At 47.3% G+C, this 24,643-nt stretch overlaps 1 protein-coding gene across 4 annotated transcripts in view; it reads right to left on the bottom strand.

Annotated features, from left to right (window-relative positions):
* The window catches only part of HSF1 (heat shock transcription factor 1), a 260,811-nt gene that overhangs the window by 59,287 nt on the left and 176,881 nt on the right, over positions 1-24,643 (bottom strand). For 2 of the 4 annotated variants that reach the window (XM_033934483.1, XM_033934482.1), the window contains exon 10: positions 19,736-19,822. The exons of the other annotated variants lie outside the window; for them this stretch is intronic. In XM_033934483.1, the coding sequence (XP_033790374.1) occupies positions 19,736-19,822 (87 nt within the window). The remainder of the gene's footprint in view (positions 1-19,735; positions 19,823-24,643) is intronic. 4 annotated transcript variants of the gene reach the window in all.

The following is a 24,643-nucleotide window of genomic DNA, read 5'->3' as shown; positions in this document are numbered from 1 at the left end:
CATACGCAATGTGGCTAGCCACATTGCAGGAGGAAGAGAGGATAGACTGGTTATCTGCCTGCCTGGTGCAAGAGTGAAGGATGTGGCCAACAGGATCACCAGGATCATAGACAGCGCAGGAGGAGAGGACACTGCTGTGCTTATCCACGTGGGAACCAATGATGTCAGCGGACGGAAGTATGACAGGGAGGAAATGAAGGACTAATTCCGCTCACTCGGAAGGAAACTGAAGATCAGGGAAGTGAAAGGGGCTTTCTCCGAGATCCTCCCGGTACCAAGAGCGGATGTAAAGAGACAGGATGAACTAAGGGAATTCAACGCCTGGATGGGACGATGGTGCGAAGAAGAGGGTTTCGACTTCGTGCGCAACTGGACGACATTCTGGGGAAGAAGCAGATACTATAGAAAGGACAGCCTACACCTCACCAAGCAAGGAGCGAGAGTCTTGGCTGAGAACATGAAGAAGACCATTAAGATGGCTTTAAACTAAGGATCAGGGGAGAGCTGACAGTCAACAACCAGATGATGTCCCGGACATTGGGAGACCCCAGAGAGGGAACTACAAGCAACTGCTCAGATAAAAGGGAAGACCACGTGGAAACTACAAGAAGCAATGAAAGAGCGCAAATGGATACAAAAAGGGATGTGAAGACTAAAAAATCCAGGGAAGTAGCACAAAGGGAGCTCAAATGTATGTACACAAATGCCAGAAGCTTAAGAAACAAAATGGGAGAACTGGAAGCACTAGCAAAACAAGAAGAACTGGATATCATTGGAATAACGGAAACATGGTGGAATAAAGAAAATGAATGGGACACAGTTCTGCAGGGATACAAACTATACAGAAGAGATAGAATAGAGCAAAAAGGGGGAGGTATTGCCCTGTTTGTCCAAGAAGGAATTGAGTCAACCAGAGAAGGAGAGACGGAAGGAAAAGATAAACTAGAGTCCCTCTGGATAAAGATTCCTAGACAAAACGAAGCGGATACAAAAATTGGCCTCTATTATCGACCCCCAGGACAGATGGAGGAAACAGACACAGATATGATAGAGGAAATCAAACATGGCTGTAAAACAGGAAACGTAACGATCATGGGGGACTTCAACTTTCCAGGGATAAACTGGAATCTGGGAACCTCAACTAGCAGCAGGGAAACAAAGTTCCTGGAGATGATAGGAGACTGCTTCCTTGAACAAATGGTAGGAGAACCAACAAGAGGGACCGCAACCCTGGACTTGGTCCTAAATGGCATAACTGGGAGGACAGCAGATGTAGAAGTCATGGCCCTGCTGGGGACAAGCGATCACAGCATGATCAAATTTAAAATTGGCATCGGGAGGGGGAAACCAATCAGGACCAAATCCACAACTTTTAACTTCAAAAAAGGGAATTATGACAGCATGAGAGCCATGGTCATTAAATGGCTCAAGAAAAATAGAGCCAAAATCTAAACGGTCGATCAAGCATGGTCCCTACTAAAAAACACCATCACCGAAGCACAGAATCCTTGTCCAATCCATCATCCTTTCCAGATTGGACTATTGCAACTCTATCTACTTAAGCCTAACTAAGAAAAACTTCCACAGACTTCAGCGGATTCAGAATGCCACGGCCAAGCTCATCTTCGCTAAAAGTAAATTTGACCATATCTCCCCGCTCCTGGCCAAGCTTCACTGGCTTCCGATAATCGCCAGGGTCCACTATAAATGCGCCTGTTTAGCTTTCAAAATCCTACACGGTATCCTCCCTCCCTTTATCCCTCTTTCTTGGAATTCCTCAAACCCTAATACCACCAGATCCTCCCACAAATTAAAACTATCCTTCCCCTCGCTAAAAGGCATTTCCCACACAGGAAAGCTAGGGACCTCCCTCCACTTCAAAATCACTGAGCTCTGGAACAACCTTACCTCCCCTCTTCGGAACTTGAGCTCTCTCCAAGTTTTCCGCAAACATCTGAAAACCTGGCTTTTCTCAAAAATGTAAGCCTCTCTCCAATTTAGGAATCAAGAAAACTCTTATATCTGGCATCCCAAGTCCTCTAAATATTCTTCACACTTCTACCTCTAACCCTCTGTTGTAGTTCCTTCCTATTTCATCTACTGCAGATGACATCTACTGCAGATGACATCACAATTGTCATCCCTCTAACCAGTCTATCCCAGGATCTTCTCAACTACATAACTAGCATACTCAGCCAGATAGAACTCTGGATGCTCTCCTTCAAACTAAAGCTCAACCCAGACAAAACAAAATTCTTTCTAGCCACCCCCAAAGACAAAATCAAAGACACCACAATCCAGGTGAAAGGATTGGTTTTCCCACTCGAACAAACATTAAAAATACTAGGAGTCACGCTTGACAAACATCTATCCCTAGAAAATCACACCGACCTCATTGTCAAGAAAGGCCTTTCAGCACTCTGGAAACTCCGTACCATAAAGAAATACTTCGATGACACTGCATTTCGACTATTAGTTCAATCCTCTATCCTCAGCATACTGGATTATTGCAATATCATTTACCTAAGCTCCACAAAGAAAATCACCAGAAGACTAAAACTGATTCAAAACACAGCTGTCCGCCTCATTTTCGGCCTGAACAAATGGGAACACATCACCCCCTTCTACCACCAACTGCACTGGCTACCCTTCGAATCCCGAGTCCTCTTCAAGTTCGCCTGCATCTGTTACAAGACAGTATTTGGTCTCTCACCAAAATACCTCTCCCCACATTTCAATATGTATTGCACCAACAAGAAATCCCGCAGAATCCAGTTGTTTACCTTCCCCTCCATAAAATCATGCCAGCTCAAAAGATTCATCGACAAAACCTTCGCCTTCCAGGCGGCCAAGCTGAACCCTTGGCTAGCCCAAATGATGCTAGAGGCCCCGACCTACCTAGACTTCAGAAAACTTCTCAAAACACACCTCTTCCGCGAACAAGACCCTTAGTCCTTACTCCCCGCATACACTCCAACCCCCCCCCCCCACCTCCCTCTCCCCCCCCTCTTCTGGTTTCCCACTCCCTCCATTTTATCTTCTAACCCAACTATGATAAACCTGTGCCTCCTTCCGCGCTACCTGCAATTCCGATAAAATTTTTGTAAATCCGGGTTCAGACCGGATCCTAATGTAACGAATGTAAACCGCCTAGAACTCTTTGGGTATGGCGGGATATAAGAACCTAATAATAATAATAATAATAAACCGCGCCGAGCTCTACGAACGTGGAGATGATGCGGTATACAAACCTAAGGATTAGATTAAATTAGATTAGAATCTTTACATTCCGCAGATATCCAAAGGAAGAAGAAACAAGAACAAAGGAGAACCAGCTTGGCTATCTAAAGAGGTGAAGGATGCAGTGAGGGAAAAGAGGAACTCATTTAAAAAATGGAAACGTGAAAAAACAACAGAGGCCTGGAACTGTCACAAAGTTGACCAGAAAAAGTGTCATAAGGCGGTAAGAGACGCCAAAAAGTCTACGAGGAAAAGATAGCACAAGAAGCCAAAAACTTCAAGTCCTTTTTTAGATATATAAAAGGGAAAAAACCAGCAAGAGAGGCAGTAGGCCCTCTTGACGACCAGGGAAGAAAAGGATGTATCAAAGAAGACAAACAGATTGCAGATAGGCTAAATTCTTTCTTTGTCTCTGTCTTTACCAATGAGGACACCACAACAATACTGGAAACAGGGAGGGTATTCGAGGGAGACATAGAGGAAAGCCTTACAACAGTGAATGTGGATTTGGGCAAAATATACTATCAGATTGACAAACTAAAGAGTGACAAATCCCCTGGACTGGATGGAATTCACCCAAGAGTATTAAAGGAGCTTAAGATTGAAATTGGAGAACTATTACAAACCCTAGCTAACATGTCAATTAGAACCGGGCAAATACCAGACGACTGGAAGATAGCGAATGTCATCCCAATCTTCAAAAAAGGATCGAGAGGCGAACCGGGCAACTATAGACCTGTGAGTCTTACATCGGTTCCAGGGAAGATGGTTGAAGCACTAATCAAGGCTAGCATAGTGCAACACCTGGAAAAACACAACCTGATGAGGGCAAGTCAACACGGCTTCAGGAAGGGGAAATCATGTTTGACGAATTTACTTCAATTTTTTGAGAAGGTGAACAAACAAATCGATAGCGGAGACCCGGTGAATATAATTTACTTGGACTTCCAGAAAGCGTTCGACAAGGTCCCGCACGCAAGGCTTATGAGGAAACTACTAAGCCACGGAATAGAAGGGGACGTACTCAGATGGATAGGCAAATGGCTAGAGAATAGATTGCAGAGGGTAAGCATAAATGGGAATTTCTTGGACTGAGAGAAGGTGACAAGCGGCGTACCCCAGGGCTCGGTTTTTGGGCCCATCTTATTCAATATCTTCATAAATGACCTGGAAGAGGGAACAACAAGTAATATAATCAAGTTTGCAGATGACACGAAACTATGTCGGGCAGTTGGGTCACAAAAGGACAGCGAGGATCTCCAGAAGGATTTGAACCAGCTGGAGACATGGGCGGAAAAGTGGCAGATGAAGTTCAACATAGAAAACTGCAAAGTGATGCACCTGGGTAGGAAAAACAAGGAACAGGAATATAAAATGTTAGGTGTAACATTGGGCAAAAGCGAGCAAGAAATGGACCTGGGGGTACTAATAGACAGGACCCTTAAGCCGTCGGCTCAATGCGCGGCGGCAGCAAAGAGGGCAAACAGGATGTTGGGCATGATAAAGAAGGGAATCACGAGTAGATCAGCAGACGTCATTTTGCCGCTTTACAGAGCAATGGTCAGACCACACTTGGAATACTGTGTCCAACACTGGTCTCCATACCTAAAGAAGGATATAACTCTGCTGGAGAGGGTACAGAGGCGAGCTACAAAACTAGTAAAAGGAATGGATAATTTGAGCTATAAAGAGCGCCTCGGAAAACTGGGACTGTTCACCCTCGAAAAGAGGAGACTGCGAGGGGTATGATAAGAGACTTTTAAAATACTAAAAGGATTCAACAAATTACAGCAGGAGGCACCGTTATTCACATTGTCAAATGTGACAAGAACAAGAGGTCATGGACTCAAACTGAGGGGCGGCAGGTCAAGGACAAATGTCAGGAAGTTCTGTTTCACACAGCGAGTGGTGGACGCTTGGAATGCTCTCCCGGAGGAGGTTGTGACAGAGACTACCATTTTGGGATTCAAGCGCAAGTTGGATGCATACCTTCTTGCAAATCACATTGAGGGATACGGGTAAACAAGGTCTCCATCAGAGAGCACCTAGCTTGGCCTCCGCGTGTGTGGGTCGCCGGACTAGATGGACCAAAGGTCTAATCTGGTGAAGGCGTTTCTTATGTTCTTAACTTCTATCTATGTGGGTGTAGTCTACAGACCTCTGACTCAATCGCAGCAAATTTATAATCTGATAGAAGATATCCAAAATTTTGGAAAGAAAGAAGAGGTGCTGCTGTTGGGTGACTTCAATCTGCTGGATGCGGATTGGAAAGTTCCAACTGCAGAATCAGAAAGAAGTAGAGAGATTGTGGATGTTTTTCAAGAGGCTTTGCTCAAACAAATGGTGATGGAACCCATGAGGGAAAAAGCGATATTAGATCTGGTCCTCACAAATGTGGAGAGTATCTCTAAAGTTCAAGTGGATGCCCACCTAGGAAACAGCGATCATTAAATAGTTTAGTTTGATATAACAGCTAAAATGGAGGGCAGCCACACAAAACTCAAAGTCCTAGATTTCAAACGTATGGACTTTAGTAAAATGGGAGCATACCTGAAGAAAGAGCTGTTAGGATGGGGGGACATAAGGGAAGTGGAAAAACAGTGATCTAAGCTGAAAGAAGCAATAAAATGGCTACTGACCTTTATGTGAGGAAAATAAATAAAAACAAGAGAAAAAGGAAACCAATATGGTTCTCTAAACTATTGGTGGAGAAAATAAAGGGAAAAGAGTTGGCATTCGTAAAATATAAAAAAAATATCAAGAAGAGGAGAACAGAAGGGACTACCAGGTGAAACTGAAAGAAGCCAAGAGAGAGATACATCTGGCAAAAGCACAAGCGGAAGAGCAAATGGGTAGAAATGTACAAAAGGGAGGCAAATTTTTTTCAGATACATTAGTGAAAGGAAGATGAAAAATGGAATTGCGAGACTAAAAGATATGTATTGATATGAGGAAAAAGCAAACATGCTAAAAAAGTACTTCTGTTCTGTGTTCACAAAAATTGATCCTGGAGAAGGACCGAGATTGTCTGACAAAGTTACACACGAGAATGGAATAGATACCGTGTCGATCACGGAAGAAAGTATTTATGAACAACTTGAAAAAAATGAAGGTGGACAAAGCAATGGGACCATACGGGATCCATCTCAGGATATTAAGGGAGCTCAGAGAGGTTCTGGTGGGTCCTATTAAAGATTTGTTCAACAAATCTTTGGAGACGGAGTGGTTCCTGGGGATTGGAGAAGAGCGGATGTGGTCCCTATTCACAAAAGTGGTCGCTGAGATGAAGTGGAAGTGTTGCTGAAAGAAAGGACAGTGAAATAATATAAATTCAGAAATATGCTTTTAATCTATTCCAATGAAATAGATTAAAAGCATATTTCTGAATTTATATTATTTATGAACTTTAGGACCAATTAATTTAAAAGTTAAAATTTAACAGTTTAGATTTAAAATTGGAAATTTTAATTATTTATTAAATTTGATACATTTATGATTAAATAATAAATTAATTAAATAATTATTTTAATGTTAAGCTAGATCTGTTAGGATGTCACTTTATAATAAATTAAATTATTTATTAAGAGATTCATGTTTTTTCTATAGATGTTGGTGTGTGTAATTAAGGAGGCATAGCCCCTGACGAAACTAGAAGTGAAATGGTTGGGCAGCCATCGGGCGCAAAGATAAGTGCCTTTCCTTTACAGCACTTTTACAGCACTCTATACACTTTATAATTTATGTAGAGCCTGTTGAAAATTTACAAAAAGATTTATTGCACATGCTATTAGCTAAGACCAATGATGAAAACACCACCTCAACAAGGGCACGAATAGAATTACAAGTAGTGCCTTGGGTGTTTGAGGTCTAGTACGAAATCCACTTATAGTTTTGTCCTCATCATTTGTTGTTTACTAAAGGCAGGGCCGGATAAAACAATAGGCCCAGTAGGCACGTGCCTAGGGCCCGAAACTGCGCGGGGGGCCCGCTGAAGGAGGACAATTCACCTTGCTATTTTTTAAAATACCAACAGCCCCCCCCAGCAACGGCAACGGGCCCCCCCCTCAGCAACAGGCCCCCCCCCCCCCGCAGCAATGGCAACGGACACCCCCCCCCCCCCCGGCAGCAACGACAACGCGGCTGGATCTGTTACTGGAAGGTCCTGCGATGATTGCTTCTGCCGGTCCATCCCCCTCTGACGTCACTTACTTGCTCTGGAAAAAGTGACGTCGGAGGAAGATGGACCGGCAGAAGCAGTCATCGGGGGACTTTCCTGTAATAGATTTGGCCGCATTGCTGTTCATCCCACGCTTCTTTGAACATATGGGTTACAGTTTGATGTAGAGTGGGGCAGTTGAGAGGCGTTGTAAACTTGGTTATTAATATAAACTTATATTTCAGATAGTATTACTGCTTTACAAATATTTGAACACTTTTATATATGCATGGAAAGGGTTTAGAGTTAAAGTCCTGGGTAAGTAGGTGGGAAGGGAAGGAAGGGGATTTGTTCAGAGATGTTTGGGGGTTGCATAGAAGAAAAACTGTGCACTGGTATGCTAATCTTTGTTTGTTTTGAATTTAAAAAAAAATACAAGTGGAAATAAAGAAGTAAATAAGAAAACAGAGAAATGGGGGCGGGGCAGGGCCAGGGGGGCACAGTGTACTTGAGTGCCTAGGGGCCCTCGAAGAATTAATCCTGCCCTGACTAAAGGTAAATTATGCCAAATGAATCCGATTGAATTTTTTGATTGGGTGACCAGAGAATTGGATCAAGGGCATATGCTAGATGTAATTTACTTAAATTTCAGCAAATCCTTTGATACAGTTCCTCATAGGAGGCTCTTGAACAAACCTGATGAGCTGAAGTTAGGACCCAAAGTGGTGAACTGGATTAGAAATTGATTGAAAAAGACGCCAGAGGGTGGTGGCTAATGGAATTCGCTCGGAAGAAGGAAAGGTGAGTAGTGAAGTCCCTCAAGGATCTGTGCTGTGGCCGATCCTGTTCAATATGTTTGTGAATGACATTGCCGAAGGGTTAGAAGGAAAGATTTGCCTTTTTGCGGATGATTCCAAGATTTGTAACAGATTAAACCAGGGATCTCAAAATCCCTCCTTGAGGGCCGCAATCCAGTCGGGTTTTCAGGATTTCCCCAATGAATATGCTTTGAAAGCAGTGCGTGCACATAGATCTCATGCATATTCATTGGGGAAATCCTGAAAACCTGACTGGATTGCGGCCCTCAAGGAGGGACTTTGAAACCCCTGGATTAGACACAAAGGATGGAGTGGAAATCCTGAAAAAGGATCTGTAAAAGTTAGAGGAATGGTCTAATATCTGGCAACTAAAATTCAATGCAAAGAAGTACAGAATAATGCATTTGGGGATTAGAAATCGGAAGGAGCCGTATGTGCTGGGATGTGAGAGGCTGACATGCACAGATGGGGAGAGGGACTTTGGGGTGATAATGTATAAAGATCTAAAGGTGAAGAAACAGTGTGACAAGGCAGTGGCTGTTGCCAGAAAGATGCTAGGCTGTATAGAAAGAGGCGTGACAAGTATAAAGAAGGTGTTGATGCCCCTTTACAAGTCGATGGTGAGGCCCCACTTGGAGTATTGTGTTCAATTTTGGAGACCGTATAAGAGAGCTGCATGAGAACGGGGACCCTTCGGGTCACGGGGATCCCGTGGGGATGCCCCCCAGGGTCATGGGAATCCCATGGGGACGCCCCCTAGGGCCGTGGGGATCCCGTGGGGACGCCTCAGAGGGTCGCGGGGTTCCTGCGGGGCTGGATGTACTCAGTCGCATGGCTCCTCTTCTCCCTACCTGCTCTGCTTGCAGCACAGAGCCGAACGGAAGTCTTCCCGACGTCAGCGCTGACGTCGGAGGGGAGGGAGGGCTTAAACAAAGCCCTCCATCCCTCCGACATCAGCGCTGACGTCGGGAAGATTTCCGTTCGGCTCTCTGTGCTGCAGGCAGGGCAGGTAAGGAGAAGGAGAGTAGCCTTGCGGCTCGAGTGGCGTACCAAGGGAGGGGGGTGGTCCGCCCCGGGTGCAGCACAGCCAGCCAGGTCCCCTTACTTTTGTGGCGTTTCCCCGACCGACCGACCGACCGACAACAGCTCCGGTCCGACAAACCTCCCTGCCCTGTAGCCGCGAATCTAAATTACCTTCTTACAGCAGCTGTAAGAAGGTAATTTAGATTCGCGGTTAAGGGCAGGGAGGTTTGTCGGACCGGGCCTGTTCTGTTGTCGGTCGGGCGGGGAAGCGCCACGAAGGAAAGGGGGCAGGGAGAGAGAAAGGGAGGAAAGGTGGAGAGGAAAAGACGCTTAAGGAAAATGGGTAAAACTGTGGGGGAGAAGGACGCTGAAAGCACTGGGGAAGACAAAGGGGTGGAGAAGGACGCTGAAAGGACATGGGGAAGACAGAGGGGGGAGAAGGACACTGAAAGCATATGTGGAAGACAGAGGGGGGAGAAGGACGCTGGCAGGGAAGAAGACAGAGATGCCAGACTATGGTGGGAGCAGAGGGAATAAGATTGTTGCCAGACCAATTTGGAAGGGGGGAGAAAGGGAGAGGCAAAGTAACAGAGCAAATGGAAGACGCAGAGGGAAGAGAGACAGTGGATGGAAGGAATTGAATGAGAACATGAGGAAATCAGAAACCAGGCAACAAAGGTAGGAAAAGAATTCAATGTTTTGTTTTTTTTTTTGCTTCAGGATAAAGTAGTATATTAGTTGTGTTGATAAAAATTTATAAACATTAGAGGCTCTGGTAGAAAGCCGTTTACAAAGTATGTATTCTTCCCAATTAATATTTCCAAATTAATAAAGTCTTTTTGCTTATTTGTAAATGGGTTTCTACCAGAGCCTTTAATTTAGTAGCATAATTAAATGAAATAACTATTTCTGAAGTTTATAGGGACGGGTGGGGACGGAGGGGATTCCTTGCGGGGACGGGTGGAATACTTCAAGGGGACGGGTGGGATTTCTGTCCCTGCGCAACTCTCTAGATCATATCTGGCGAAGGACATAAAAAGACTTGAAGCGGTCCAGAGGAAGGTAGGAGGTTTGCAACAAAAGCCATTTGAGGAGAGACTGGAAGTCCTGAATATGTTTGGATGGACAGGGGAGATATGATTCAGATGTTCAAACATAAAACAAAATTAACATAAAACAAATTATTTTCCAGAGAAAGGAAAATAGTAAACCAGAGGGCATAATTTGAAGTTGAGGGGTGGTAGACTCAAGAGTAATGTTATGAAATTCTTCTTTACAGAGAGGGTGGTTGAAGCCTGGAATGAGCTCCCGAGGGAGGTGATGGAGAAGAAAACGGTGACAGAATTTAAACAAGTATGGGATGAACACAGAGGATCTAGAATCAGAAAATAATGGGTATATATTGAAGGAGCTTAAGGCCAGTACTGGGCAGACTTGCACGGTCTGTGTCCTGTATATGGACATTCAGTTGAGGATGGTCTAGGGAGGGCTTCGATGGATTAGATGAGTAGGAGTGAGTTTTGATGGAGACTCCAGTAGATCGAACCTAAGCACACTACTGGACAGTGCTCTGGGTTTCTGGCTCAGAAATATCTAAGCAAAAGGTACATTTAAATTAAATTATTAATTTATAGAGCATGTACGGTTGGGTCTTTATCTGTCATCATTTACTATGTCACTATGTCCCTGCTCATTGTTGCTGTTCTGGCGATTTAGAGTTAAAAATGACCTGTATGCTATAAGGAGTCCTCCACCTCTTTTGTATTTCCTAGGGACGTGAATTATTCTGAATCCTGGTGGCCATAGTTTAAGCAGGATTGGTGACTTTTTGTTTTTAAGCCATGGTTTGGTTATACATATTATATCCGCCTGTGAATCTTTTATCAAGTCTTTTAAGATAAGGGTCTTGTTACAGATTGATTGGGTGCTTAGGTAAAGGCATTCTACTGTTGTGTAATGCAATTCTGGAGGACTTGTTTTGTATGAGAGTATTTTCAGGGAATTGAAGTCCTTTATTCTGTGGTTATGAAATAGGTGGACTTTAGTCATCCTGTTCCTTACAATCACTTTCAGAGTATTATGTGTTTCTGGGAAGGAGATAGTGTGCGTTCTGTAGGTGTTATCTGAGGTAAAGTTATTTTGTGACATTCTGGTTTGTCCTAAGTATGACTGTGATGGAGAGGACCAGATTGGTGAACTGCATGCATTTCGTGTCTAATATGTGAGATAAGTTGTCTGTTAATCTCAAAATCACTGGTGTTGATGCTGGTAGTAGGATGTGTAATTGAGACAGGCAGACCTACCTAGATGTCGAGTGCTTCGCAGGTCCTGTGATCTTTGGTTTCTGGCTTGTACATGTTGAGTGAAAAAATATTTTATCCAATTTGTTTTAAACTTATTTATTATTATTTTTTTTTATTTTATTAGGTATTTATATACCGCCTATCAAAGTTATCTAAGTGGTTTACAATCAGGTACTCAAACATTTTCCCTATCTGTTCCAGTGGGCTCACAATCTATCTAATGTACCTGGGGCAACGAAGGATTGAGTGACTTGCCCAGGGTAACAAGGAACAGTTTGGGGTTTGAACCTACAACCTGAGGGTAGTGCTGCCCGATTCACGATTCAAATCGGTTTACCGATTCAAATCAGGTGAATCGGTTCTTTTCTGTTAAAAACTGGACTCACTGATACAGCCGCAAGACGAGTTCAGGCTATTTCATGCCGTCGGACTCTTCCCATCTAATGTAACTTCCGGTTTTGCAAAACCGGAAGTTAAAATCGGAAGAAACGAAAGGAGTGGGAGAATCAAGCAGTGAGCGAGTGGACCTTGGCAGCAACAAATACTAGTTTTGGCTGGCTCTTTCCCCGAAATTTAATATTCAGTTCAGGCAGTAAGTAAATACAACGGCAGGGGGGCTGGTGAGTCTTGGGGGCTGGGGATGGAAACTCCGAATCGGCAGGGGGCCTTGGGGGCTGAAATCGGCAGGGGGGCTGGTGAGTCTTGGGGGCTGGGGATGGAAGCTGAAATCAGCAGGGGGGGCGGGTGAGTCTAGGGGGCTGGGGATTAAGCTGGGAATCAGCAGGGGGGATGGTGAGTCTTGGGGGCTGGGGATGGAAGCTGGGAATCGGCAGGGGGGATGGTGAGTCTAGGGGGCTGGGGTTGGAAGCTGTGAATCGGCAGGTGGGATGGTGAGTCTTGGGGCTGGGGATGGAAGCTGGGAATCGGCAGGGGGGTTGGTGAGTCTTGGGGGGTGGGGATGGAAGCTGGGAATCAGCAGGGGGGCTGGAGAGTCTTGGGGGCTGGGGATGGAAGCTGAGAATCAGCAGGGGGGCTGGTGAGTCTTGGGGCTGGGGATGGAAGCTGAGAATCAGTAGGGGGGCTGGTGAGTCTTGGGGGCTGGGGATGGAAGCTGAGAATCAGTAGGGGGGCTGGTGAGTCTTGGGGGCTGGGGATGGAAGCTGAAATTGGCAGGGGGCTGGTAAGTCTTGGGGGCTGGGGATGGAAGCTGAAATTGGCAGGGGGGCTGGTGAGTCTTGGGGGCTGGGGATGGAAGCTGAAATCGTCATGGGGCTGGTGAGTCTTGGGGGCTGGGGATGGAAGCTGAAATTGGCAGGGGGGCTGGGGATGAAAGCTGAAATCGGCAGGGGGCTGGTGAGTATTGGGGGCTGGGGATGGAAGCTGAAATTGCAAGGGGCTGGGGATGAAAGCTGAAATTGGCAGGGGGCTGGGGATGGAAGCTGAAATTGGCAGGGGGGCTGGGGATGGAAGCTGAAATCAGCAGGGGGCTGGTGAGTCTTGGGGGCTAGGGATGGAAGCTGAGAATCAGCAGGGGGCTGGTAAGTCTTGGGGACTAGGGATGGAAGCTGAAATTGGCAGGGGGGCTGGGGATGGAAGCTGAAATCGGCAGGGGGGCTGATGAGTCTTGGGGGCTAGGGATGGAAGCTGAAATTGGCAGGGGGGCTGGGGATGGAAGCTGAAATCGGCAGGGGGGCTTGTGAGTCTTGGGGGCTGGGGATGGAAGCTGAAATCAGCAGGGGGGCTGGTGAGTCTTGGGGGCTGGTGATGGAAGCTGAGAATCAGCAGGGGGGCTGGTGAGTCTTGGGGCTGGGGATGGAAGCTGAAATTGGCAGGGGGGCTGATGAGTCAAGCTGAAATCGTCAGGGGGCTGGTGAGTCTTGGGGGCTGGGGATGGAAGCTGAAATTGGCAGGGGTGCTGGGAATGGAAGCTGAAATCGGCAAGGGGCTGGTGAGTCTTGGGGGCTGGGGATGGAAGCTGAAATTGGCAGGGGGGCTGATGAGTCTTGGGGGCTGGGGATGGAAGCTGAAATTGGCAGGGGGCTGGGGATGGAAGCTGAAATTGGCAGGGGGGCTGGGGATGGAAGCTGAAATCGGCAGTAGGCTGGTGAGTCTTGGGGGCTGGGGATGGAAGCTGAAATTGGCAGGGGGGCTGGGGATGGAAGCTGAAATCGGCAGGGGGGCTTGTGAGTCTTGGGGGCTGGGGATGGAAGCTGAAATCGGCAGGGGGGCTGGTGAGTCTTGGGGGCTGGGGATGGAAGCTGAGAATCAGCAGGGGGGCTGGTGAGTCTTGGGGCTGGGGTTGGAAGCTGAGAATCAGCAGGGGGGCTGGTGAGTCTTGGGGGCTGGGGATGGAAGCTGAAATTGGCAGGGGGGCTGGTGAGTCAAGCTGAAATCGTCAGTGGGCTGGTGAGTCTTGGGGGCTGGGGATGGAAGCTGAAATTGGCAGGGGTGCTGGGAATGGAAGCTGAAATTGGTAAGGGGCTGGTGAGTCTTGGGGGCTGGGGATGGAAGCTGAAATTGGCAGGGGGCTGATGAGTCTTGGGGGCTGGGGATGGAAGCTGAAATTGGCAGGGGGCTGGGGATGGAAGCTGAAATTGGCAGGGGGGCTGGGGATGGAAGCTGAAATCGGCAGTAGGCTGGTGAGTCTTGGGGGCTGGGGATGGAAGCTGAAATTGGCAGGGGGGCTGGGGATGGAAGCTGAAATCAGCAGGGGGGCGGATGAGTCTTGGGGGCTAGAGATGGAAGCTGAAATTGACAGGAGGGCTGGGGATGGAAGCTGAAATCAGCAGGGGGGCTGGTAAGTCTTGGGGGCTGGGGATGGAAGTTGAATCGGCAGGGGGGCTGGGGATGGAAGCTGAAATTGGCAGGGGGGCTGGGGATGGAAGCTGAAATTAGCAGGGGGCTGGTGAGTCTTGGGGGCTAGGGATGGAAGCTGAAATTGGCAGGGGGGCTGGGGATGGAAGCTGAAATCAACAGGGGGGCTGGGGATGGAAGCTGAAATCAACAGGGGTGGCTGGTGAGTCTTGGGGGCTGGGGATGGAAGCTGAGAATCAGCAGGGGGGCTGGTGAGTCTTGGGGCTAGGGATGGAAGCTGAGAATCAGCAGGGGGGCTGGTGAGTCTTGGGGGCTGGGGATGGAAGCTGAAATTGGCAGGGGGGATGGGGATGGAAGCTGAAATCGGCAGGGGGGCTGGTGAGTGTTGGGGCTGGGGATGGAAGCTGAAATTGGCAGGGGGGCTGGGGATGAAAGCTGAAATCGTCAGGGGGCTGGTTTCAAGTTTATTCATATTATTTGATTGAACGCTTTTCCAAATTCAGCAGGGTAAATCTTGGGGGTTGGGGATGGAAGATGAAATTGGCAGTGGGGCTGGGGATGGAAGCTGAAATTGGCAGGGGGGCTGGTGAGTCTTGGGGGCTGGGGATGGAAGCTGAAATTGGCAGGGGGGCTGGTGAGTCTTGGGGGCTGGGGATGGAAGCTGAAATCGGCAGGGGGCTGGTGAGTCTTGGGGGCTGGGGATGGAAGCTGAGAATCAGCAGGGGTGCTGGTAAGTCTTGGGGGCTAGGGATGGAAGCTGAAATTGGCAGGGGGGCTGGGGATGGAAGCTGAAATCGGCAGGGGGGCTGGGCATGGAAACTGAGAATCAGCAGGGGGCTGGTGAGTCTTGGGGCTGGGGATGGAAGCTGGGAATCGGCAGGGGGGCTGGTGAGTCTGGGGGGCTGGGGTTGGAAGCTGAGAATCAGCAAGGGGGCTGGTGAGTCTGGGGGGCTGGAAGCTGGGAATCGGCAGGTGGGCTGGTGAGTCTTGGGGGCCGGGGATGGAAGCTGAGAATCAGCAGGGGGGCTGGTGAGTCTTGGGGGCATAAATACTGGCCCTAGAAGTCTGCTTTATTGCAGACTCCACCACCAGAGATTCATGAGGAAGTTGGGGCTTGTCAAAGTCTGGGATAGGCACCACTTTATATAGAAACTCCAGCTTCTTGGGAGCCACTAGGATGGAAAGAGTAGTCTCCAAATTTTTGAAAAAAGTCTCCCTCAGAATGGCATGAAGAGGTAACTTCAACATCTCTTTAGGGGGTTGGTTGTAATCCAGTGTCTCTAAATAAACTTTACTATATTTAGATTCTGCTTCTAAAGAAATGTCCAGATCTTTTCCTATCTGTTGGAGACATCTGGAAAAAGAGAGTTTCTCAGAAGACGGTTCTTGTGGAGAACAAGATGGTCATCCAGAATCAGAAGAATCATCTTCAGTGGTAGAAAATGGCTCTGGATCAGAATCTCCCAGCAATCAGAATCTCTGAGCATGGATGATGATTTATGCTGGGACCAGTTCCGAGGAACTGGTGTCGAAGAGTCAAGATGCTTTGACTTTTGCGAGACTTTGCCAGACCTTGCTGGAGTAGCCTCTCGAGAGGTCTGGGTAGATGAAGACTGGTGCTGTGAAGGTGGATTGCTCAACTTCCGTGTCAAGGAGATCCGCACAAGTTGAGCAGCAGTAACAGGTATGGTCGATGTCGTGAGCAACTCAGACAGGACCTCCACCGGGAGAGTCAGTGTCGAAAGTGTCACAAGCTGAGTCGGTACCAACAGTTGAAAATGTCCTCCCAACTCTTCCCTAAGCAAGTTGTCAATTTTTAGCTTGAGGGAAAGCACTGGTACTGTTTGCTTTTTAGCCAGTTCCACCGGTGCCATGACACGGTGCGGAAATGAAGAGGTTGATGATGAGGCACTCACCTGGATCGGTATCGTGTGCTTACAGGACTTGTGCGAGGTCGGCATGACTTGACTCAATGCAGCTATGACCTGCGTCCCAGAGGTGAAGTGTAAGACTTCTTTGCCGGCTTACCCAATGTAGAGGATTGCAACACCGGAGACAGCATTGGCAGATCCGCCGGAGTCGATCGCGGTGTCGTCTTGGTCGGTGCGGTGATCTGGGCCGGTGGTTCCGGTGCCAGTGATGAAGTAGGGTCTTGTTCCATGGCGGCACCGAAGAGCTGTTTCTGTTGCAAAAGATGATTTTTTAAAGTTCTCTTCTGCAACGAAGAACAGCGAGTACAAGTTTTGGGATGGTGCTCGGGACCCAGGCACTGCAAACACCAGCGGTGAGGGTTGATAACTGAAATAGGCTGAGCACAGCGACCGCACTTTTTGAAACCCGTTGGCAGGCGTGACATTGACAGGAAGACCACCTCTGCGAAATCGATGATGAAGGCGAAAACAGGCCCCGCCTAGCCACAAGCCCACAAACAGGATAAAATAAGATAATAAATTTTTTTTCGTATTAACGAAAAGAGAAAGTAAGAAAAAAAGGATAGTGACAAAAAAAATTACAAACCGCAAGAGCAGGAAGGCAGCAAAAAAGAGAAAAATTTCAACAGCCATTGAAACGCGACTTCTTAGCTCTGTGGAAACTAAGACACTGGGGATCGCGCGCCTACATCGGGCAGGAAGGCATTTGCGCATGCGAGGTGATCGTGAACTTTCTAAATCTTAAAGTTGCGATTCATCCATGTGTGAGAATATGCTGCCTGCTTGTCCTGGGATAACAGAGGACTGCGAACATGTAAATAATATTGACTCCTGTAGGTATGGGTGGGGATGGAGATTAATTGTTAGGATGGAATCGATCTTTGAGGGTACAGATGGGGATGAGCAGGGATGGATGAAATTTCTGTCCCTGGGCAACTCTCTAGTTTCAACATATCAATGATGACACCAAATCCTTTTTCTGGGCAGCAGCTCCTAATGTGGAACCCTACATGTATCACTTTGCATTTGTGCACATTAAATATAATTTGCCATTTGGATGCTCAGTTGCTCTGTCTCATTAAGGTTCTCTTGCAATTTTTCACAATCCTCTTGTGATTTAACAATTTTGAATAACCGTCATCTGCAAATTTGATAACTTCTCATTTCCAGATTATTTCTAAATATATTTTAAAAAAGCAAATATTAATAAACAAACCATATAATTTAACTTATCTTATTTGTTTTTAGTCTTCTAGCATTTGTATAAAGACATTTCGAAGTGTATTTTTTTTGTTGCTATCTGTAAGCTGATTAGCAGTTGACTATTCTCTGTCTGTTCTTCCCTTAAAAGGAACCTGGCTTATTTTTGCCCTTGTTACAACCTCTCTATTGAAATGCCCTTTGGCCCGGATTCTGTAAACTGTGTCTTGATTGTAGGCAGCTGTAGGCAGCAAGGGATCTCCCTGCCGCGATTAGTATAGCAGCCGTGGCTGTCAGTTTCTCCCCCCCCCTCCCCGAACGAAAGAGGCAGGAGGGATGCCCAATCCCTCCTGCTGAAAGACCTCCCACCCGCTTCCAACAATCACTGGCAGGAGAGTGCCCAACCCTTTCTGCTGGTAGACCCCCCCATCCTCCCGACGATCGCAGCAGGATGGTGCCCAAACCCTCCTGCCCGATGACCGCCCACCCATTCCCGAAGATTGCCGGCAGGAGGGTGCCCAATCCCTCCTGCTGGATCCCCCCAATGAAAAACCCCAATCCTCAAAACCCTCCCCGCAATAAAACACCCCAACCTCCCATCCCTGGAACCTACCTCCCTGGGCTCACCTAGCAAGTTGGTCGGCCGGTAGGTACTCGTGTCGGCCGGCAGGCCCGCCTCCGTCCAAATGAGGCGGGCCTGCCCTTCCCCTGCCCAACCCACAGCAGCCTAGGGCCTGATTGGCACTTAAGGCCCCTCCATGAACCTAAGGCCCCACCCAATGGAGGGGATTTAGGCGCCTAGGCCAATCAGGCCTTAGGCTTCTGTGGGTTGGGCAGGCCCGCTTCATTTGGATGGAGGCGGGCCTGCCAGCCTGCACGAGGACCCTTCCGGCTGACCAACTTGCTAGATGAGTCTGGGAGGGGGTTTGGGACATTTCGTTGGGGAGGGGGGGTTCGGTGGGGGGGCGATTTTCGGGAAAGGGTGGACGGTCATTGGGTAGGAGGGGTTGGGCACCCTCCTACCGCAATTATCGGGGGGGGGGGGCTGGGCCTGCTGGATCATTGGGGGGGGCTACTAGCAGGAGGGATTGGACATCCCTCCTGCCTCGTTCATTTAGGGGGAGGGGGGAGACTGGTGATCGCAGTTGCAGCCGCTATACTAATCGCGGCAGGGAGATCCCTTGCCATGATTAAGTATAGCTGCCGCATCTACTGTAACCCGATTCTGTAACCGGCATCTGTAACATGGATATCGGTTACAGAATTGAGTTTATTTTGGGTGGACCTAAGTGTCTAACTTCGTTGTTTTGATGTATTCTTCAAAGACTCCTCACTTTGAAACACTCCTGAGTGACTCGACTTTCCCCGGGTTCTAGATAAAAGCAATGCTCTCTTCTTTCTTAAATATCAGCACCAGCAACCTGGTTAAGGTGGACCCAATCTTTTGAGAACAGGTTCCCCTTTTCTCAGAATGTTCCCCATTTCCGAGCAAATCTAGATCCCTCATTCCTTCACCATTACCTCATCCATGTACTGAGACTCTGGAGTTCTGCATGCATATGGAATGGGGAGCACTTTTGAAAACATTACCCTGGAAATTCTGGATTTCAAATTTGTACTTAAGAGCCTAAATCTGGTTCCTACATTCTCCTATGTTAGATCTTATCTAAGTGAAACATGAGGGCCACCACTTTTGTGCCAAGCAGGCAAGTGATTCTTGTGTCCACCAACCACATAACAAGGGGGTGCTGAAAAACTCTGAGCCCAACCAACTTTCTAAATTCTGAGCGTTATTTTATTTTGCAAAGTGCCACAGATCCACAGATATGGCCCCAGAGAAATAAGATCTGGTCCCCCTGATTTAGAGCAATAGGTTACAACGTAGTTTAGTGGTGCAATTTAATAATCTGCTTACGGTTTTCACACTTGCAGCTGTTCATCTCAGCCACAGCTTTATAAAGTCAGCTGAGATAACACTCCTTTAATAATTACATGTGGCACTGAGATGAGTGGTATGACAGGGAGAAAATTAATTTTTTTTGCTCCCAATTTGTACTCGCCTCTGGTTTCTCTGCAATTGTTATCAGAACTGGTTCTCTGTGCTACTCTTGAAAATTTACAAAATGTTTTCCATAAGAGCTCTACGGGAAGCTGACTTGAGGCAGAATTTCCTTTCACACTGCATCATGCTATCCAGTAACAAATAATGCACAATAGCCCGAGAGAGCTGCACATGAAGAAAACTCTAACCCTTGCTGTGATCTGCACTGAAGCGAGGAAGAGGAGGAGCTGGGGAATACACGAGTGACCTCTGACATCTGTGGACTGCGCGTCAAACTGAAAGATATAAACAAGACAAGAATACTAGATAGGAAAAAAAGAGCTAGCTCTTACATTAGGACTATTTCTCTTTAAAGTAGTAGCATTAGGAAAACTGGATTTTGAGGCAATTCAAACATGTACAATTTAAATCCTAAAATTCACTCTCCAGAAGATTAAGATCATGAAGGCAATGAACAGAATAAAACATGCAAATCATAATCTGCATGCACAGAGCACTCCCAGAAGCTTCTGTACATCAGGTTAGGTTAGAAGCAAACAGTACATCAGCAGTCAGTGGCTCAGTGTCACATTCATGTTCAAACGACTACCAACGTGGACTTACCAGAGGCAAGATTTCACACTGATGGCAAAAGTTTACATCTCAGCCCTTGCATGGCTTATCCTTTCCAAAAGGAAATTCCGGACATGTCCAAGGAAATCCAGACGTCTGGTAACCCTATCCCTACCTCATCATACAGAATTTCTATGCCATGTTTTTCAAGCCACTTGCCTACACTTATTACCAAAGTCCACACCAGATGCAAAACAATCTAGGCATGTCTAGAAGAAATGTTTGAAACATCCATTCATGTCATTGCAGATAAAGCACAGTTACTTACCGTAACAGGTGTTATCCAGGGACAGCAGGCAGATATTCTTGACTGATGGGTGACGGCACCGACGGAGCCCCGGTACGGACACTTTTAGAGTGATTGCACTCTAAGAACTTGGAAAGTTCTGGATACCGCACCGCGCATGCGCGAGTGCCTTCCCGCCCGACCCCGGCGCGCGGTCCCTCAGTTAGTATAAGCCAGCTAAGAAGCCAACCCGGGGAGGTGGGTGGGACGCAAGAATATCTGCCTGCTGTCCCTGGATAACACCTGTTACGGTAAGTAACTGTGCTTTATCCCAGGACAAGCAGGCAGCTATTCTTGACTGATGGGTGACCTCCAAGCTAACAAAAGGAGGGATGGAGGGAAGGTTGGCCATTAGGAAAACAAATTTTGCAAAACAGATTGGCCGAAGTGACCATCCCGTCTGGAGAATGTATCCAGACAATAATGTGATGTAAAAGTGTGAACTGAGGACCAAGTAGCAGCTTTGCAGATTTCCTCAATAGGCGTGGAGCGGAGGAAAGCTACAGATGCTGCCATAGCTCTAACTCTATGGGCCGTGACAGAACCTTCCAGTGCCAGTCCGGATTGAGAGTAGCAGAATGAAATGCACGCTGCGAGCCAATTAGATAGCGTACGTTTAGAAACAGGGCGTCCCAACTTATTAGGATCAAAAGATAAGAAAAGTTGGGGCGAAGATCTGTGGGGTTTAGTACGGTCTAAATAGTAAGCTAAAGCCCTCTTACAGTCCAAAGTGTGAAGAGCCTGTTCACCAGAGTGAGTGTGAGGTCTTGGAAAGAAAACAGGCAGTACAATGGATTGGTTGAGATGGAATTCAGAGACAACCTTTGGGAGAAACTTTGGATGTGTACGCATAACCACCTTATCGTGATGAAAGACTGTAAAAGGTGGGTCAGAAACCAGTGCATGGAGCTCACTGACCCTCCTGGCAGAGGTGATCGCAATGAGGAAAAGTACCTTCCAAGTGAGAAACTTGAAAGCGGCAGTAGCTAAGGGTTCAAAAGGAGGCTTCATCAAAGCAGAGAGAACCACATTAAGATCCCAGACCACAGGAGGAGCTTTTAGAGGTGGTTTCACATTAAAAAGACCTCGCATGAATCTAGAGACTAGGGGATGAGCTGAAAGGAGTTTTCCCTGGATGGGCTCATGAAATGCAGCAATAGCACTGAGATGGACTCTGATGGAGGTAGTTTTGAGACCAGAGTTAGACAAAGAAAGTAGATAGTCCAAAAGGGTCTCCACTGCAAGGGACGTGGGATCATGATGATGAAGAAGACACCAGGATGAAAACCGTGTCCACTTTTGATGGTAACATTGCAGAGTGGCTGGTTTCCTGGAAGCATCCAGAATAGAACGAACGGGCTGAGATAGAAGAGAATCCTGTGAAGTCAGCCCGAGAGATACCAAGCTGTCAGGTGCAGAGACTGGAGGTTGGGATGTAGAAGAGTCTCCTGTTGTTGCGTAAGCAGAGAAGGAAACAGTGGAAGCAGAAAAGGTTCCCTGGAACTGAGTTGAAGTAGAAGGGAGAACCAATGCTGTCTGGGCCACCGTGGGGCAATCAGAATCATGGTGGCTCCTTCCCTCTTGAGCTTGAACAATGTTCGTAACATGAGAGGCAGCGGAGGAAAGGCATACAGGAATAGATTGGACCAATCGAGGAGAAATGCATCCGCTGCCAGACGGTGAGGAGTGTATAGTCTGGAGCAGAAGAGAGGCAGCTGGTAATTTTGAGGAGCTGCGAAAAGGTCGATCTGAGGAGTGCCCCACTGAGCAAAGATGGACTGAAGCGTTAAGGGATCGAGTGTCCATTCGTGAGGTTGGAGAATTCTGCTCAGCTTGTCCGCTAAGTAATTCTGCTCTCCCTGAATGTAAATCGCTTTCAGAAAGAGATGGTGATCTGTGGCCCAAGTCCAAATCTTCTGGGCTTCCTGGCACAAGAGGCGAGAGCCTGTCCCACCCTGTTTGTTGATGTAGTACATGGCCACTTGATTGTCTGTGCACAACAGAAGGACCTGAGGATAGAGAAGATGTTGGAAAGCCTTGAGGGCATAAAACATCGCTCTGAGTTCTAGGAAATTGATATGATGTGTCATTTCCTGCACTGTCCAAAGACCTTGAGTTTGGAATTCGTTCAAATGAGCTCCCCAGGCATAAGGGGAGGCATCTGTGGTGATGATCAGTTGATGAGGAGGTAGATGGAATAGAAGACCTCTGGAGAGATTTGAGGATATCAACCACCATTGTAGAGACTGACGAAGAGATGATGTCACAGATATGTGCCGTGAGCAAGGATCCGTCGCTTGTGACCATTGGGTAGCAAGGGTCCACTGAGGAATGCGCAGGTGAAGACGTGCGAGGGGGGTGACATGGACTGTGGATGCCATGTGACCCAAGAGTATCATCATTTGTTTGGCAGAGATGGAACGTCGTGGAAGTACCTGCTGACACAGAGATTGGAGGGTTTGAAGACGGTTGGACGGTAGGAATGCTCTCATGAGGACTGTGTCCAGCACCGCTCCAATGAATTGAAGTCGTTGAGTGGGGAGTAGATGAGATTTGGGAAAATTGATCTCGAACCCCAGAAGCTGTAAGAACAAGATGGTTTGATTGGTGGCCAGGAGAACTGTTTGGGATGAGTCGGCCTTTATCAACCAATCGTCCAGGTAAGGAAACACCTGAAGATGATGGGAGCGTAGGTAAGCAGCTACCACAATTAGACACTTGGTGAATACTCGTGGAGATGAGGCAAGACCGAAGGGGAGAACTTTGTACTGGTAATGACAGTTGTTGATCATGAAGCGGAGGTATTGCCTGGAGGCTAGATGGATTGGAATATGAGTGTATGCCTCTTTGAGGTCGAGGGAACATAGCCAGTCGTCTTGATTGAGAAGAGGGTAAAGAGTGGCCAGAGAGAGCATCTTGAATTTTTCCTTGACCAGACATTTGTTGAGATCTCGAAGATCTAAGATGGGTCTGAGATCTCCTGTCTTCTTTGGAACCAGAAAATAACGGGAGTAAAACCCCTGCCCCTTCTGGTCCAGAGGAACCTCTTCGATAGCGTTTAGAAGAAGAAGAGATTGAACCTCTTGAATAAGGAGAGAAGCCTGGGGAGTGTTCAAAGCAGACTCTCTTGGTAGACTTTGAGATGGAAGTGTTTGGAAGTTGAGAGAGTAGCCGTGGCGGATGATGTTGAGAACCCATTGATCGGATGTTATGTTCTCCCAACGGCTGAGATAATAAGTGAGACGGCCTCCAATGGGTAGGGGAAGTTGAACTGACGGAGGCAAAATGGCTATGTTCTGGAGAAACACGTCAAAAGGGTTGAGTAGCCTTTTGAGGTGGAGGAGGTTTCACCTGTTGTTGCTGATTTTGCCTAGGTGGTTGACGTTGTTGCTGCTGTCGCTGACGCCTAGGTTGTTGGGAATGCTGAGGTAAAGGCCGAGCAGCAAATCGGCGTTGGTATGCCGATTGTTGGCGAAACGGTCTAGCAGGGGGAGTCTTCTTTTTATTCTTTAAAAGAGTATCCCATCTGGTTTCATGAGCCGACAGTTTTTGTGTTGTTGAATCCATGGATTCTCCAAACAGCTCATCCCCCAGACAAGGAGCATTTGCTAGACGGTCTTGGTGGTTCACCTCTAGCTCTGAGACCCTGAGCCATGCCAACCTGCGCATAGCCACTGACATAGCCGTGGCTCTAGAAGTCAATTCGAAGGTGTCATAAATTGACCTGACAAGAAATTTCCTCAACTGAAGGAGAGAGGAAGCACAGGAATGAAAAGAAGGTTTTCTACGATCAGGAAGGAATTGTTCAAATGAAGACAACTGCTGGACCAAATGCTTTAAATAAAAAGAAAAATGAAAAGCATAGTTTCCTGATCTATTGGCCAACATGGCATTTTGATAAAGCCGTTTGCCAAATTTGTCCATAGATTTCCCTTCTCTGCCAGGAGGGACTGAAGCATACACATTAGCCCCCGTTGACTTCTTTAATGTAGACTCTACCAAAAGAGATTCATGTGGGAGCTGGGGCTTGTCAAACCCAGGAATGGGGATTACCCTGTATAGAGAGTCCAGCTTACGAGGAGCTCCTGGCACAGTCAGGGGAGTTTCAAGGTTTTTATAAAATGTCTCTCGTAAAATATCATGGAGAGGAAGTTTAAGGAATTCCCTTGGAGGCTGGTCAAAATCCAGAGCATCAAGG

Source organism: Geotrypetes seraphini, chromosome 2, assembly GCF_902459505.1.
Source record: "Geotrypetes seraphini chromosome 2, aGeoSer1.1, whole genome shotgun sequence".
NCBI classification, from domain to species: Eukaryota; Metazoa; Chordata; class Amphibia; order Gymnophiona; family Dermophiidae; genus Geotrypetes; species Geotrypetes seraphini.
Note: the sequence above shows the minus strand (reverse complement) of the source record. Positions and strands in the feature narration are given on the sequence as shown.